This window comes from Lissotriton vulgaris, unplaced genomic scaffold, assembly GCF_964263255.1.
Source record: "Lissotriton vulgaris unplaced genomic scaffold, aLisVul1.2 SCAFFOLD_640, whole genome shotgun sequence".
NCBI classification, from domain to species: Eukaryota; Metazoa; Chordata; class Amphibia; order Caudata; family Salamandridae; genus Lissotriton; species Lissotriton vulgaris.
The window spans coordinates 629,724-643,925 of record NW_028243475.1 but is presented as its reverse complement, the minus strand read 5'-3'; the positions used below and the strand labels follow the sequence as shown (position 1 = coordinate 643,925).

General features: G+C 46.8%; 1 protein-coding gene across 1 annotated transcript in view; it reads right to left on the bottom strand.

Annotated features, from left to right (window-relative positions):
• Positions 1-5,928, bottom strand: part of LOC147668338 (rho GTPase-activating protein 39-like) — a 343,470-nt gene extending 337,542 nt beyond the window's left edge. Inside the window, exon 1 of the mRNA XM_086948589.1 lies at positions 5,582-5,928. Coding sequence (XP_086804715.1) covers positions 5,582-5,592 — 11 coding nt within the window. The 5' untranslated portion in view covers positions 5,593-5,928. The remainder of the gene's footprint in view (positions 1-5,581) is intronic.
• Between the last annotated feature and the right edge of the window lie 8,274 nt (positions 5,929-14,202).

The following is a 14,202-nucleotide window of genomic DNA, read 5'->3' as shown; positions in this document are numbered from 1 at the left end:
CTACGCTAGCAAGCAAGATGGCCGCATAAGCTCCCGGCTCCAACGACCTCCGCCAACAGCTCGTATATCCTGTAATCTATCCTGACCTCGCACCGGACTCCCGTGCGCATGAGGTGTTCCTGATTCTTAAGGTGCAATCCCGAAATTTCAAGCTTCTTGGGTGACGAAGATATGTTGTGTTCCATTTTCGGCCTAACTCAGTGTGGAAGCCGGGGCCTCGATTTCTAGCCCATCCGGGTTAGAGTTGATCAACATCGGCCGCGGGACCTGAGCTGCGTCCGGTCTCCCGGATTGGGACACAATTCCTTCACCGGATGGTTATTCTGTGAACTGCTTACATCGAGAACACAGCAAAGTGACGCACCGGGTGCTGTGGTCGGGGGTCCGACGCCCGGAGACTCCGTTCCCTCCCGGGGTGGACGGGCTTGGCCCCCGCTAGCGGCGACGGTGTTGATATTGCAAGGTGGAGGGCGCCCACTGTTGTCATCGGCTCCGTGTGTGCCTGGTACCCCGGGGTAGTCGACCTCCGGGGTTCAGGTCCTGCTTCGTCGCTTCGTGAGAGGGGATGGAGGGGGCGGAAGGCACACCATCGCTGCAGACCGTAATGGCCGCCATTGGGGCGTTCCACTCGCAGATCAACGTCATGTACCAGAAACTGTCTGTAACGGTGGACAATATCTGTCTGAGACCATACGACGGCACCTCAACATGTTTTCAGCAAGCTGTGGTACCCGTGGAGTATTGTACGCTTGAATTTGAGGTCCCCGTGCGGAAGCCTGATTTCATATGCTTTGTTGACTCTCACGTAACAGATAGCACGCCTGTGATCGTCGTCGGCTTTCCCTGCTCGATTCCTATCCTGCCGAATATCGCCATGGACAGTCTCAAGTGTCTCAGCAATTTCCTCAGTGACTATCGGAGGGATTCGCCATCCTTTTTCACCTTTCCTTGCCTACTTTGTGGATATCGTGAACTTTTATCCTATTTTCGATCCGATTCCTTTGACTTGAACTTCTATGAACGCTTTGATTCCTCCATTGTGAGTGTGGTTTGGATTATAAGGGCTCTTATAAAGAATCGCACTGGCCAGGGTTGAATCTGATGATTAGGGCTTGATAGAATATCTTAATCTGATGCCGGGATTGTGTCCTATAACGTAACAGGAGTCGGGTGGTTTTTAATGTCCTCCCCCGGTTGGATTCCGTACTCTGTCTCATACTGTAGTGGATATATTTTGGGGAGGTCGCTTGTGACGGGGGGTAAGGGAGACTGGGAGTGTGTTTCTATTCTCCTCCTCCACTCACTTTCTTTCCTTCTTTTAGGGTAAGTTTCTGGGCGACAGGCACGCTGTTAGTGGGGTAGGCCGTAGCCATTGCAGGGGTGCAGGGTGGGGGGGTAGGGGGGGTTTATTATTTTTCCTTTGTTTTGTTCTATGGCTCCTTTTTTCTTTTCTTTCTCTCTCTTTGGGAGGTGGGCTGTTTATCCTCATTGATTTCTTTACCCTCCTGGTGTCTACACTGGATTTGATCCTTCTGTATCTGGTTGGGTGGGTCTTGTGGATGGTACTCGCTTTAGGTCGTTTACAAGTTGCTTATCCTTTTTCGTATGCGTAACTACTGCGTAACTATGATGACGTCACATGTCTCCCTATAATTGATGGTTAGCGAAGCTACATCCCCCCACCAACTATTGTACTGTATCTTACGTGTGACACCTGTATTTGTTATGCCACTCTCGACTCTTTAATGAAAATACTCATCATGAAAACAAAAAATGAAACCTTTACTATATCCTGTGACATATTCCTGCGCTTCAGTACAAGTTTAATTCTGTTTCGCTGCCAGACCCTTGGGTTGTCGGCTGATTAGCTGTGTTATGCTGTTCTATGCTTGGTTCCAAATATGACTAGCGGCTGGCCCCAGCGGTTGTAGGCCCATACTTGTATTTTCTGAACGTTGCAATAAAGGTTTTCCAAAAAAAAAAAAAAAATGGAGGGACAGAAATACCACAATCAAACTATAGAAGAAACAAATACACATGGGTAGATTAATAGATACCCAGAGACTTATATGGTGTGCTATTTGGGGTTTATAGGTAAGCCTCTCAGTTTTCTGTTTTTACTGATTTTCAGAGATAAATATAGGCACAACATTTATATCTGTCTGTATTTTTTAAATGTGATAAAAAACGGAAAATAGGTCAGCTTTTCAGTGACTTTTCATGCTGTCATTTATAACTGACAGACAGACGGCAGGGAAGTATTCAAAAGGGTCAAATTTTACTAATGAAACCTTAAACCGAAACAGCAATGCTCAATATTGCAGATGATATCCACAGAGCCTTAGATGAAGGTACTGCCTGCCTACTAATCCTTATTGACTTATCAGCGGCATTTGACACAGTAAACCATTGAGCTTTACTTGAGACTCTGAAGAGCCGATGTGGCATTAATGGCACAGTACTAGAATGGTTCACTTTCTTCCTTCAGCACCGTTCGCAACAGATTAAAATCAACTCCCGCCTCTCTGTATCAACACGAGTCAAACTTGGAGTCCCACAAGGATTGATCCTATCACCATCCCTCTTCAATCTCTTCATGGAACCCCTTGCAATTATTTTGAAACAAGCAGGGGTTCATTACCACCTATATGCTGATGACACACAAATATACTAAAATATCAAATCGCCCAGTGACGTCCGACCCCTCAATGTCATGCTTACCAAGATCCAAACCTGGTTTAACACAAACCACTTAAAACTGAACCCAGACAAAACGGAATTAATACTGTTCTTTCCGAAAAGTAGCCACCAACCTATTTAAGTCTGGCTCAAGGAGCTGGATGCTCTAAACTGCTCCCTCGTCCTATCCAACTCAGTAAAGTAACTAGGCATTACCCTGGACAAGAACTTGTCAATGAAGGACCACATAAAGAACTCTGCAAAAAGTGCGCTTTACTCCCTAAAACACCTCAAGAAAATTAAACCTTTCATTCCTCAAGATGATCTCAAGACAATCGAACAATTCCTTGTCCTTTCTAAACTTGACTATGGAAACGGCATCTTAACAGTCTTGCCAAAAGCTCACCTAGCCCCATTAAGGTCAGGCCTTAACATGGCAGCCCGACTCATGACTGATGTAAAAAGATTTGAACACATCTCACCAACCCTCTCACAATCAACTGGCTTCCCATGGAAGGTAGATGTATTTTCAAACTGGCCTGCATCACTCACATGACCCTTCACACCCAATCCCCAAACTACCTAAACAGCAAACTAGTAGAAGCAGGGAAATCCAGAAGTCTGAGAAGCACCAACTCACTTCTGCTCATCCCTCCAAAACTGAAAAAGAAAACGAGCCAGTACTGGTCCTTCTCTGGCAACATACCCAGAATGTGGAAAGCACTCCCGATCGACCTCAGATGCAACCCCTCAGTCTCTTGCTTCAAAAAGGATCTGAAACTCTTTCTTCTCAACCAATACTTTACTGACCAAGGCAACCGTACCAGGCATCAACAACCTTGCAGACTCCCCGCTCACTTTGACCTTCAAAGAAGGTGGTTTTCTGACTGTGTCAGCCACCTGCGTCCTTCTCCCCTCACTGGATACATAAGTCTTATGTCTTTACTTTTGTCTTTATGCATTCTCATGTACAGCAATGTTATGCAATTCTTTTTCTTTTCCTTTGTGTGTGTAAAGCGCTCTGATACCCACGGGTCCAGCTAGCGCTATATAAAACGTTATAAATAAATTAAACATTTGCACTCTTTTTTTACTATGATATGAATGTTTTCATATAAGTGTACTGTGTGAGTGTTGCATTGAGTAGTGTTTGTAATATAATCCAGACATCCTAACCTTTAGTTGTTAAAAAAACGTGGAAACATTACTGTTTGCAACTTCATTTTTTTCCACAGAACTCAAAATAAATATGGATAAGTAAATAAAATGAACCAATGAAAATAAATAGCGACTAAAAATATTTTTTTTAAATATACCATACATCCTGGAGGCCCAACTGTAAATCCCAATGCAAGCAAAGCCAATTCTGAATTTGATTATTTAGAGGACGTAAAAACAAGTTATATCGAAAGGCGTAACAAAGAAACACTGTTACACCATAGAGCTGCAAAATGGTGTTGTTAAACAAACTTTAGATTTTTAACATTTTACATAACTGATACCTTCTGTACAACAATAACACTTGCTCTCACAAATATGGGTGTCCTCAAAAGTGGAGAGTTCCTCTTTGGCTTTGCAGTGCCTGCTTGTTGCTATTGATTTTGCTTTGTGTAGTGTTTATTGACGAGTCTCTATTTCCCTGCCAAAGGCACACACTGTTGCAACTCTGTTTTTACCCAGGTTAGAATGGAGAGCTGGCTGCAGGTGGACCGATTTGGCAGACAACGCATGTCACTGGCCAGACGCAAAGTGGCACAAGATGTATAGTGGCTCGGATGGAAGCCCAAAAGGCATCAAAGCGAGACCAAAGGGGCAAAAAAGGGGAGGACGCACAAAGACAGCCAATTGGAAGGTCGCGGGGGCGGGCGTAGGGTTCTTAATGTTATGAGGAGCCAGGAGGTAGGAGCGAAAGTGCTTGGGAACCCTAAATACGTAAATGCTAGGTGGACCATTCAAGGAATTCAACTCAAGGAAGCCACGCTGGACCAGAAGGAGGGCAAGGAGGATTAAAAAGAAGTGGTTGATTTAGGGTGGATCGCACTGCATAGGAACAGGGAGGGTTAAATGTATGACCAGTATACCTACGTCCCATAAAACGGGGAGAACCTTAAAAGTTCCTATGTAACAAAGGAAAGAAAGGAAACCTAGATGCAAAATGGGACGAGACCATAAACGAAAGGAACCATGAGACTCTAAAAATAAACGGACTAGTGCGAACACCCATAAAACAAGGTGGCGGGCTGGGCACCAAACACACTATATGTGAGAGAACTGGCAAAAGGGGTTGGGGGATAAGACACACAGGATCTGGAGAATGGGGAAAGAAACACAAGCGACAGGGGGACCTTCAAGCCGAAACTTCAAGAAGGCCATGGTAACTCGCAAATATTTAAGGAGTAATGGGGCCAACAATGCAATTAGAGAACCATCATAACAAACCTTTGTGGATACGAGGGGCCGGTTGGGCCTAAAAGTACACAGAGAGGCCCCAGGGGCCACTGGTCGGGAAAACGGGTGCAGGCGGTTGTAGGCCACAAGGCCCTATGTTCGTTGCACAAGGGAGCACAGTCCCCAAGGGGACGAGGATATTTGGACTCCAAAGAAGTGCAACAGGAGGCAAGAGATAGAGCAACAATACGGCTCTACAGAGCCTCGTCAGAGGGGTTCCACTTCCAACCTGAAGGGGGCAGGGAAAGTGCAGTACGTGTGGTGCCTGGGGGGTTGGCACAAGCGCAAAATTGTAGCGTGTTGAGAAGATAAAAGTTTCAAGTTGTTTCCCCTACGATTCCCCTCGTGGTGTGCTTGGAGAGAGAGTACGACTGTGCCTCGCCAGTGACCGATCCCTCCCCCCTCACTATCTGCCACGGGACCTTCGTCCCCGGACAGACAGACCTACGCTTACCTCTCAGCCATCTTCACATGTCCCAAGGCCCCCCCGTCGTCTGTAGGGTCCAGTCTGAGGCTCTACTCCTCCACTGCCGGTCCGGGCTTCCCCTTCCTCGCGCCCCAGAAACTCCCCGGCGCGCCGGGAGTCGGAGAGTTCCTGTTCCGGACTCCCCGCTTGGCACGAACTGTACAAGAAGTGCCCGCTTGGCGCTCTCCGTGCCCCCGTCCCAACTCCGCTCGGTGAACCCTGGCTTCCTCCTCCCCGCGCACCGTCCGGGCTGTCCCCGTGGCCGTCAGGGCGCCCTCGGCGTGCCGGGCTTTCCCCGCACACTATCCGGACCCTTCGTCCCTCCCTCCCTCTCTCCGACACAGCAGGGACTCGGAGCTCAGGATTGAAACCCGATCCGTCCTCACGGGAGGGGGAGGGCAAACGGGAGGGAGCGGAGAGGACAGCTGGGAGGAAGAGGGAGGATAGGAAGGCAAGGTGATCATTCGTGGCACCGCTCAGACAAGAGGAGCAGTGCGGGGTGGGGAGCCTGGGACGGGGCTGAAGTGCAGAGGGAACATACCCAGAATTAAAGAACGTACCCACGAGACTGTAGGGCTCTGAATGTCCCCTCCTTGCCAGGCGGGCCGCGGGTAGAATGGAGCGAGCGTCAGATTGCACTCCAAAGGGACAGGCGGGTTTGTTGCCACAAAAGGCAAACAAATCCTCGCGAGTCTCACTCACATTCACAGGCATCGAGTTATCCCCGTGTCCGCCTGTTTTGTTGTTGTTTTTGGGCAGTTTTATATAGTATAAACTGCACCCGTAGGACGTAGGTGTTGGAGCGTTTTACATGAGCCCCAGTGATTTTTAGGGCCTTGTTTATGAGCCCTTGCGTCACTTTTACGCCGCCGGTGCGTCACTTTTTGTGACGCACCAGTGGCGTAAAAAAAGCACCTTGTTGCGGCATATTTACAAAGTGACGCATTTAGGTAGATGCGTCACTTTGTAAACCCCTGCGCCACATTATACCTGCACCAGGTATAATGTATGCAAGGGGGGGCGTATTGACGCAAGGAAGGGTCTCAGTAGTGACGCATTGAAATTTATGAGATTTCACTGCGTCACTTTTAGGACGCCGTTGCGTCAAAATCTTGCGCCTGCCTCACAGCAGGCGTAAGACTGACGCAGGCCCTTTCACATGGAGCTTGCCCCATGTGAAAGGACGCATTGCTGGAGTTGCGTCACTCCAGCAATGCGTCACTTTTGCGCTTACAGATACGTCAGAAATACTGACGTATCTGTAACTCCTTGCGACATGATGCGTCATACATTAAATATGACGCATCAGGAATGTCGCAAGGAGTGCGCACTGAGAAGTGACGCATCGCTACTTTCACGCAGCGATGCGTCATTTCTCATAAATGAGGCCCCCAGAATTTATCCATTTGCAGGGCTCGAGTCGGGATACCACGCGGGTGGACGACTTCCCCCCACTTATTGTACCGGGAGCTCGATAACTGGAGCAAAAGGAGCCACACATTCACTCTTTGGCCTCTCTGGGGCGAGATCGGAGCTGATTTAGAACGCTGCTACCGCGCTGGCTTCTCTGATGCAATCGCATCTAAGGGGTGAGCGAGGGGAGGCAATGAGTTTGATGGTGCAAGCCACCATTCGTGACGTCAATTCCTGTTGTGACGTCAGCGTCTCCCCACTTTTTTTTAGGACTTGTGCCCTGTTCATTTGTATCTCTTCCTTGAGTGACTTTACAACTTGTACATTTGCAATTTTTTCTATTTATATCTCTTCCCTGTGTGACTTTACAACTTGTACATTTGCAATTTTTTTTCCTGTTTGTATCTTTTATGTAGCTCATGTAATCCTAAATCCTTATGTATCGCAACGGGTTCTTTTGTAAAGCGCTCTGACGCATTCGGGTAATGTTCGCGCTATAGAAAATCACATTAAATAAATAAATAAGTGATTTGCCCAGAATCACAGGATGTTGAGCCGACCTGAGGCTCGTACCTGGTTCTACAGCTCCAAAGTCAGCAACTCTGGCTGTACATTCTCCATACATTCCAACATTTGGGAACACACTGGAGGGAGATTTACGGAACAAAATTGGGGCTGGAAATGCATTTTCCCCATGAACTAACAACGTATGAGTGGAGGAAGTTTTTAGCCAGCGCAAAGCAAAAATCGTACACTTTCTGTCTATAAAAATATGATTATAAGCATCAGAGATCGTGTCGGGGTACCGCGTGGGTGGACGGCGTTCCCCCCCCCCCCAATTATTTTAAAAGGAGCTCGATTACTGGAGCAAATGGAGCCGCACATTCACTCTTTGGCCTCTCTGGGGTGAGATCGGAGGAGCTCATTCAGAAAGCTGCTCACGCACTGGCTTCTCTGATGCAATCGCATCTAAGGGGTGAGCGAGGGGAGGCAATGAGTCTGATGGTGCAAGCTACCTTTCGTGACAACACTTCCTGTCGTGACGTCAGTGTCCCCCACTTCTTTTTTTAGAACTTGTGCCATGATTAGCATGCATAGAGAGCTGCCTTTGAACCCCAGAGCGCTCCGGTTTCCCAGTTCCACACGTCTGTAATCCACTCGTGGATTGTTTACTTTGCATTCAGGTGTTCACAGTTAAATGTTTGGTAGGTTAATATAACTTAAGGCATGTTATGTTATGTTATGTTATGTTATCTGCACTTATACCGCGCTCAGCTGCCCCAGCAAAGGGGCGTCCCGCGCTTTGCAAGGTACACAAAACACAACATAGTTAAAAGGCCGAAGAATGGAACAACCACGAAGCAGAATAATACAGGCTAGACGAATAGAAAAGTCTTGATGGCGCGTCTGAACAATAAGAGGTCTTCAAGGTGGGCATGGGTACACACACACATATTCCAAGACGACAAAGCGTGCTCTGTGATGTCACAGATGGCCAGATTGACCCCAGCAGGGTATGGGTATCGGTAGGGTGGGGGTGTAAGAGCAGCCTGTGGAGACCAAAGCTTGTATGGCGCGGACTGTCAATTTTGGAGTTATTTAAAGAGTTTAATTCCATCCTGTCATCCAAAGTACGCCCCTAGTATCGAGAAGAGTTGTAGACAGGGCTTTAAGTGGGATGAAAAAACTGGGGGGGGTCCTGTAGGAGAGTAGGGTCTGCTTCCTATGGTCACCCCCACTTTTTGCTCTGCTTTACTGGTTTTCGACTTAGATATGGCTGTGGGCCTGCTAATCAGACCCACAGCACAGATGCACTCTCTCAAAATTTACACCATGTACTCTAGGTACATCCACAATTGGGAATTGGTTCACCTTGTCAGCCCCTGTAGAAGTGTACCCTAGGTACTCAGGGCATAGGTGTAACCAAGGGCTACCAGGGGCTGCAGCATGTATTTTGCCACCACTGGCTGGCCACTCAAATAGACACAACTGGCTGATCACTCAGCTGGGGCAAGGTCGTGTAATCACCCCTTGTTTAGGTATAGTATTCCTATACCTACTTATATATAGACACATAGTAACCTATAAGTCACTACTATATCAGGCCTTAACAATCCTGGAGGCAGAGTGCTTGGTTATGTGTGAGATGGTGCTCTAGCATGAGCTGAGCCTGCCTGCAGCTTTCGGAACCATGTCCTTACAGCTGTTCTATGATATCGCCATACCATATACTCTTAAGTGCATTATAATCCTCGCGGTTAATGCTAACTTTGGTCTGGCTTTATCCAAACATGTTGTGTAAGGTGTCATACGCTTTGGAATACTACCCCTCGCCAACTCTGGCGACGGGGGTAGCATTCCACCCTTCTAGAGGGAGAAGACATGTTGCTGCTGACTATCCTGGTTAAAGTTAACCAGAGCCCCAGCGTCACAAAATGGACGCTGCTGCCAGCAACACAAGTCTGACCTCCTGTTGCTGGGAGTCCTTCCAGTCACGGAGGTTTGGACAATAGGTTTCCTGCCTGGGGAGGTGCGAGCACCACCCCAGACAGGACTTTGTGTATTGGGACAGAGAGAGGGCTGAATAGAATGAGACACTGCCTGGGGCACACTAGGTGCTCCATGCATACCCCAGTTCAAACCGGTTGCTGGCGCACTCTAGTCCCAGCTCTGGCGCCAAACTGGACAAAGGAGAGGGAGTGTAACCACCCCCCTTCCTGGTCCCACCCACAGGAGGGACCTAGTCAGTAATCCAGCCCCTTTTAGTTGTATAAAGGTAGGAGCTGAGTCCTGAGACTTTAGATTAGATCATGACTGAAACCCGAAACAAAACTCTGGACCTTCGACATTCTGCTGAAGACTCAAGAATCTCCCATGTGGCCAAGGAGTGACCACCCTGGGCAACCAGGCACCATCCAGCAAATCAACGGCTTGCTTTGTCGACGTTCCCGCCGGAATCCGAGCACAGAGCCTGACAGGACCCAGACTTCCAGACCTCTCTGACCCTTTCTTCACGTCTGCAGCATAGCTGAGATCTGTGGAGGCGACGAGACACGTGGCACCGGACATCTTGAAAACCTGCAACTTGCTACCCATGCAGCTCCTGAGGCAACCTCGAAGCTGCACACTGGGGACTGAGAAACCCGAACCCGAGCTCCACCTGCACCGAAGATCAGCCCTCCACACTCCACGAGTTCTGCGTGGGGCCCTTCTGCTTGTGTTCTGCTTGACGCGTTGTCCGGTTGCTGGCCCGTTGGCTAGTAGGCTCTGTGACGACAATCCTTTTGAATCACCTTGCTGGTCTGGTTGCTCCAGAGTGGCCCTTGTCTCCCTGCAAATGCGAGGCATCTTAGACCTTGCTGGTCTGCACCAGAAGCCTACTTTAAATCCTGCGTGGGTTGCCTTTGCCAAGGCTTGTTGACTCCAATCCGGCAGTCGACCCCCCATCTGCGAGAACCTTCGTGGGACAGCTCCTCTCCAGCGCCTGGTCATCGTCGACGCCTCCTGGTCCGCGTGGCTGCAAAGACAAGCTTCAAGACAGCACCTGATTGCTCTTCGACATCGTCTGGTTCCTTCTTGGTTCCACCCGGTCACTGGCTAGTGACCCAGACTCTGTCCCCTCTGCTTTCAGGTCCTCTTCATCCTCGATCCACCCTTGGATCCACCCTGACAGCTTCCTCCTGGTCGCCTGCAGCATCTTTCTCCAAGGCTCCATAGGATTCAACGACGAAACCTGACACATCTTCACACCTATGCACCAGCCGTTCGTGGGTGAGGTAACGCGAGTACTTCGGTGCTCCCAAGGGTATTGACTATCCAAGTGTCTAGGTTTTCAGTTGTTCCCTCCTAGCTAAAACCGGAAGTGTCCTAAATCCTTCTTTTTCTAACTCTTAAGTTCCCATTGACTTTGCATTGACTCACAGGTGTGTGTAAAGACACTGCACGCGCCAGGTTCAGATAGTGTAGCCCCAGCGATTCCCTAGGCCCTAGGCCTTTCATTTTCTCATGATGTGGTACTTATACCACTTTCTTAATATATGGTTTGCTTCGCCCCTAAGGCCTAACCGTAAATTGTGCAACCTAACGTATTCTGACTAAATAACTTGTTATGTGCTTTGGCCTCTGACCTCATAAAGAGTTCAGAGGAGTGTGTTAGTAAATAAATAGATATATATTTTATATATATCCTGTGTGGTGTCCTTTCATTTGATATTCAAGGGGTTACATATGGTAAAACAGCTGGCTTTACACGCCCTCAAGAGTCTTTTAGCCTAAGACTGTTCTGTCCACGCTACCTCTAGGATAGCTGGTCTATAAGGTTGACTTTACAACCATCACCATAAGGGTTGTTTGGACTGGTGCAAGGTGAGCACTAGAATAGTGAGCACCATATACCAGGCCAATTTCTCACCGGTCCCTCAAAGGGGCGTGGCCAATGGCATTAAGGGCGTGGCTTAAAAACATGTAAGCTAAAATTCTGTACTTAGCATAGTGTGCCCCTGACTTGTATTTTGCTGTTTCTGTCATTGCATCTAGATATATGATACAACAAGTAACATCATACCTCCAACAATTCAGGACTATTGTCAATGGTTGTTGGTTGCATAAGGTAAATAGGCAGCAACTATGGCTTGTATATAATATTGAAAAAGCTTCCACTTAAAGCCCTGGTGAAACCACAACAATATGGCTGCTCCTGAGTTTCAAAAAGAGGAGGGAAATCCATAGAGAAAATGACTCTCTTTAAAGGTTTCCCCTTCCCCTACAATGCTCACCTGGCATGACATCATGCAGTAACATCTCCACTAGTGAAAAGTGAGCAGTGTGAGCACACGCACATCGATATGCCTGCTGTCACTTGTAACTCATGTAAACTTAGTGAAGAGAACATAATGCACCTCCTCTGTGTTTGTCCTGAACTGAAGGCTGAGAGAGTATCCATTCTTAAGAGACATTTTAATGTTCGTGAAATAAGGAGCTGCAGGCAAGCTCTGATAAGATGCCTTCATACTGACAATATAATTTTAACTTCAGCTTTTGTAAATTTCTTAACACTACTGAGAATTAAGTTAGTGTGAAAGAACAACAGGAGTAAAACCCATAAACCACGTCGGGATGGGTGTAGGATATGTATAAAAAACAATTCCTGACAGGTATCAATTTAAGGCAGTTCAATGATGTATGCAGTCAGCATTACATAAAAAAGAAACAAGGAGACTCATACGATTTAAGAGCTTGTTATTCACCAATTCAATAAAGGGCGTTTCACATGGAAATACAGTTAAGCAGCACTGTACAGAGGAAATCATGTGACAACCCAAAGGCACTTGGTGAGTGGTGATATATACAATTGGTGAAAGGTGATGATGCAAGTGCTGAACGTGAACAGCGTGAACGGCGCAAGGTGACAGAGAAATATACAGTGGTGGCTCCGCAGGACTTGGTTTTAGTCACTTAAATCATGGTGTCAAACATTTTTCAAGAGCCAAAGACGTTAGATGCGCCATAGAGTTGCGCTGTGATGTCGACGGCGTTTCGATCCCCGTGAGTCAGGATCGTCTTCAGGACAGGGTTGTCGGGTTCAGGCAGTGTTGTGTGCAAGCCGATGGCCGCGTAGTTCCTGGGTCCATGGGCGAAGGCAGCGGAAGAACAATCTGCAACTTGTTCGGCGAAGGCGGGGGTGGGTAGAGAAGGACAGCGCCTGAATGGATCAAGGCGGCTGGGGGCAACGAAGGCTCAAAATGTTATCAAGACTTTGTCTCTAGCACTTGCAAATGTTAATTGTATTAATGTTGCTTAAAGGAAAATGTTAATTAAGAAATTTAAAAAAAATTTAAAAAACAGTGCCCCTTGTTATTCTGTTCTGGTCAGTCCCTAGTATCTATACATAACATGCTACACACAGCTGCAGTACAGAAGTCTCGGGCTTTGATATTACTTTGTTGTATATTGTTTTAACACACTTGGAGAAAGCTGTTCCATGGAGAAGAGCTCAGCTGTTCCTATGATGTAAACCTTACATCCAGGCTTTAAGGTATGGGGTCTGCTGTCAAAGCCCAGAGATCATCCTTTTTTTATAAAATAAACTTCTTCTAGTCAAGGGGAGGGTGGTCAGGCCTAAAGGCTCTTATTTTCACTTTCTTCATATAAAATGACTTCTCCCTTTGTATTCTATGGAATTGTTACAATGCTAACTGTGCTGAGTTTATACATTTTGCTGCTAATAGTGGCACGTATACTGCATTGTAGAGCACAATAGTTAAAATAAACATTTTGAACTAGTTCAGTGACTCTGCCTATTCTCATTGTGGACAAGTACGAATGAGTGAGCGAAAGAGTATGTCTTGCTTCCGCGATTCCTGAGAGAGTCGGGAGTGTTGTGTTCTGTGTTGTCTAATCATTTGTAGCTCCGTGATCTTTGTAGGAGAACAAATGAGACACTATAGCTAGTCGGTTTGTGATTTTGGGTACTGACTTGGTAGGTTGGTGTGAGGAAGAGGCTCTATATATCCTGGACCAAGATATGGTACAGGGTGTATAAATTCCACAAACCTCTGAGGTATAATGGAGGTTAAGGCCAGGTGTGACCTTACTCTCTAAAGTGGTAGCTTGGTCGAGCAGTAAGGCAGTACCAGAGGACAGTGTAAAGCATTTGTTGTACACACTCAGTCAGCAAAAGGTTTCACACACTCAAAGACTGAACTCCAGGCCAATTGTTTTTATATCAAAGATATAGTTGTTTTATTTTTAGAACCAACAGGTATAAAAAATATACTGTTCTCAATATGAGAGGTCTCAGATGAGTACTTTGCAGAAAGGCAAGCTATTTTGTAAACAAAATAGGTACAGGGGCTACAGTAGGCAACTCAATTCTACACACAATTTAGCATTGAGCTGAATGGGGTTTTCTCTATAAATACAGCTGATTACTTTGTAGATTACTCTGGTAGTTCCAGGACTGGACCCTAGATTCAGTCCTGGGATCTAAGCTGAAAACAGTTTAGTAAAAACGGTTTTGTTATTGCAGTGATTTTTAAGAAATATAAAGCTATTTTAAAAGTTCACACTTAGAAACATTTCAATGAAAAACTGGCAATGTTATTCAATGGGAGAAAATTCAGGTTGCAGTTAAAGTACGATCTTGTTACTTTTGTAATCCTGTACTGGGCTCCTAGGTCCAGCACTGGGGTCTCAAC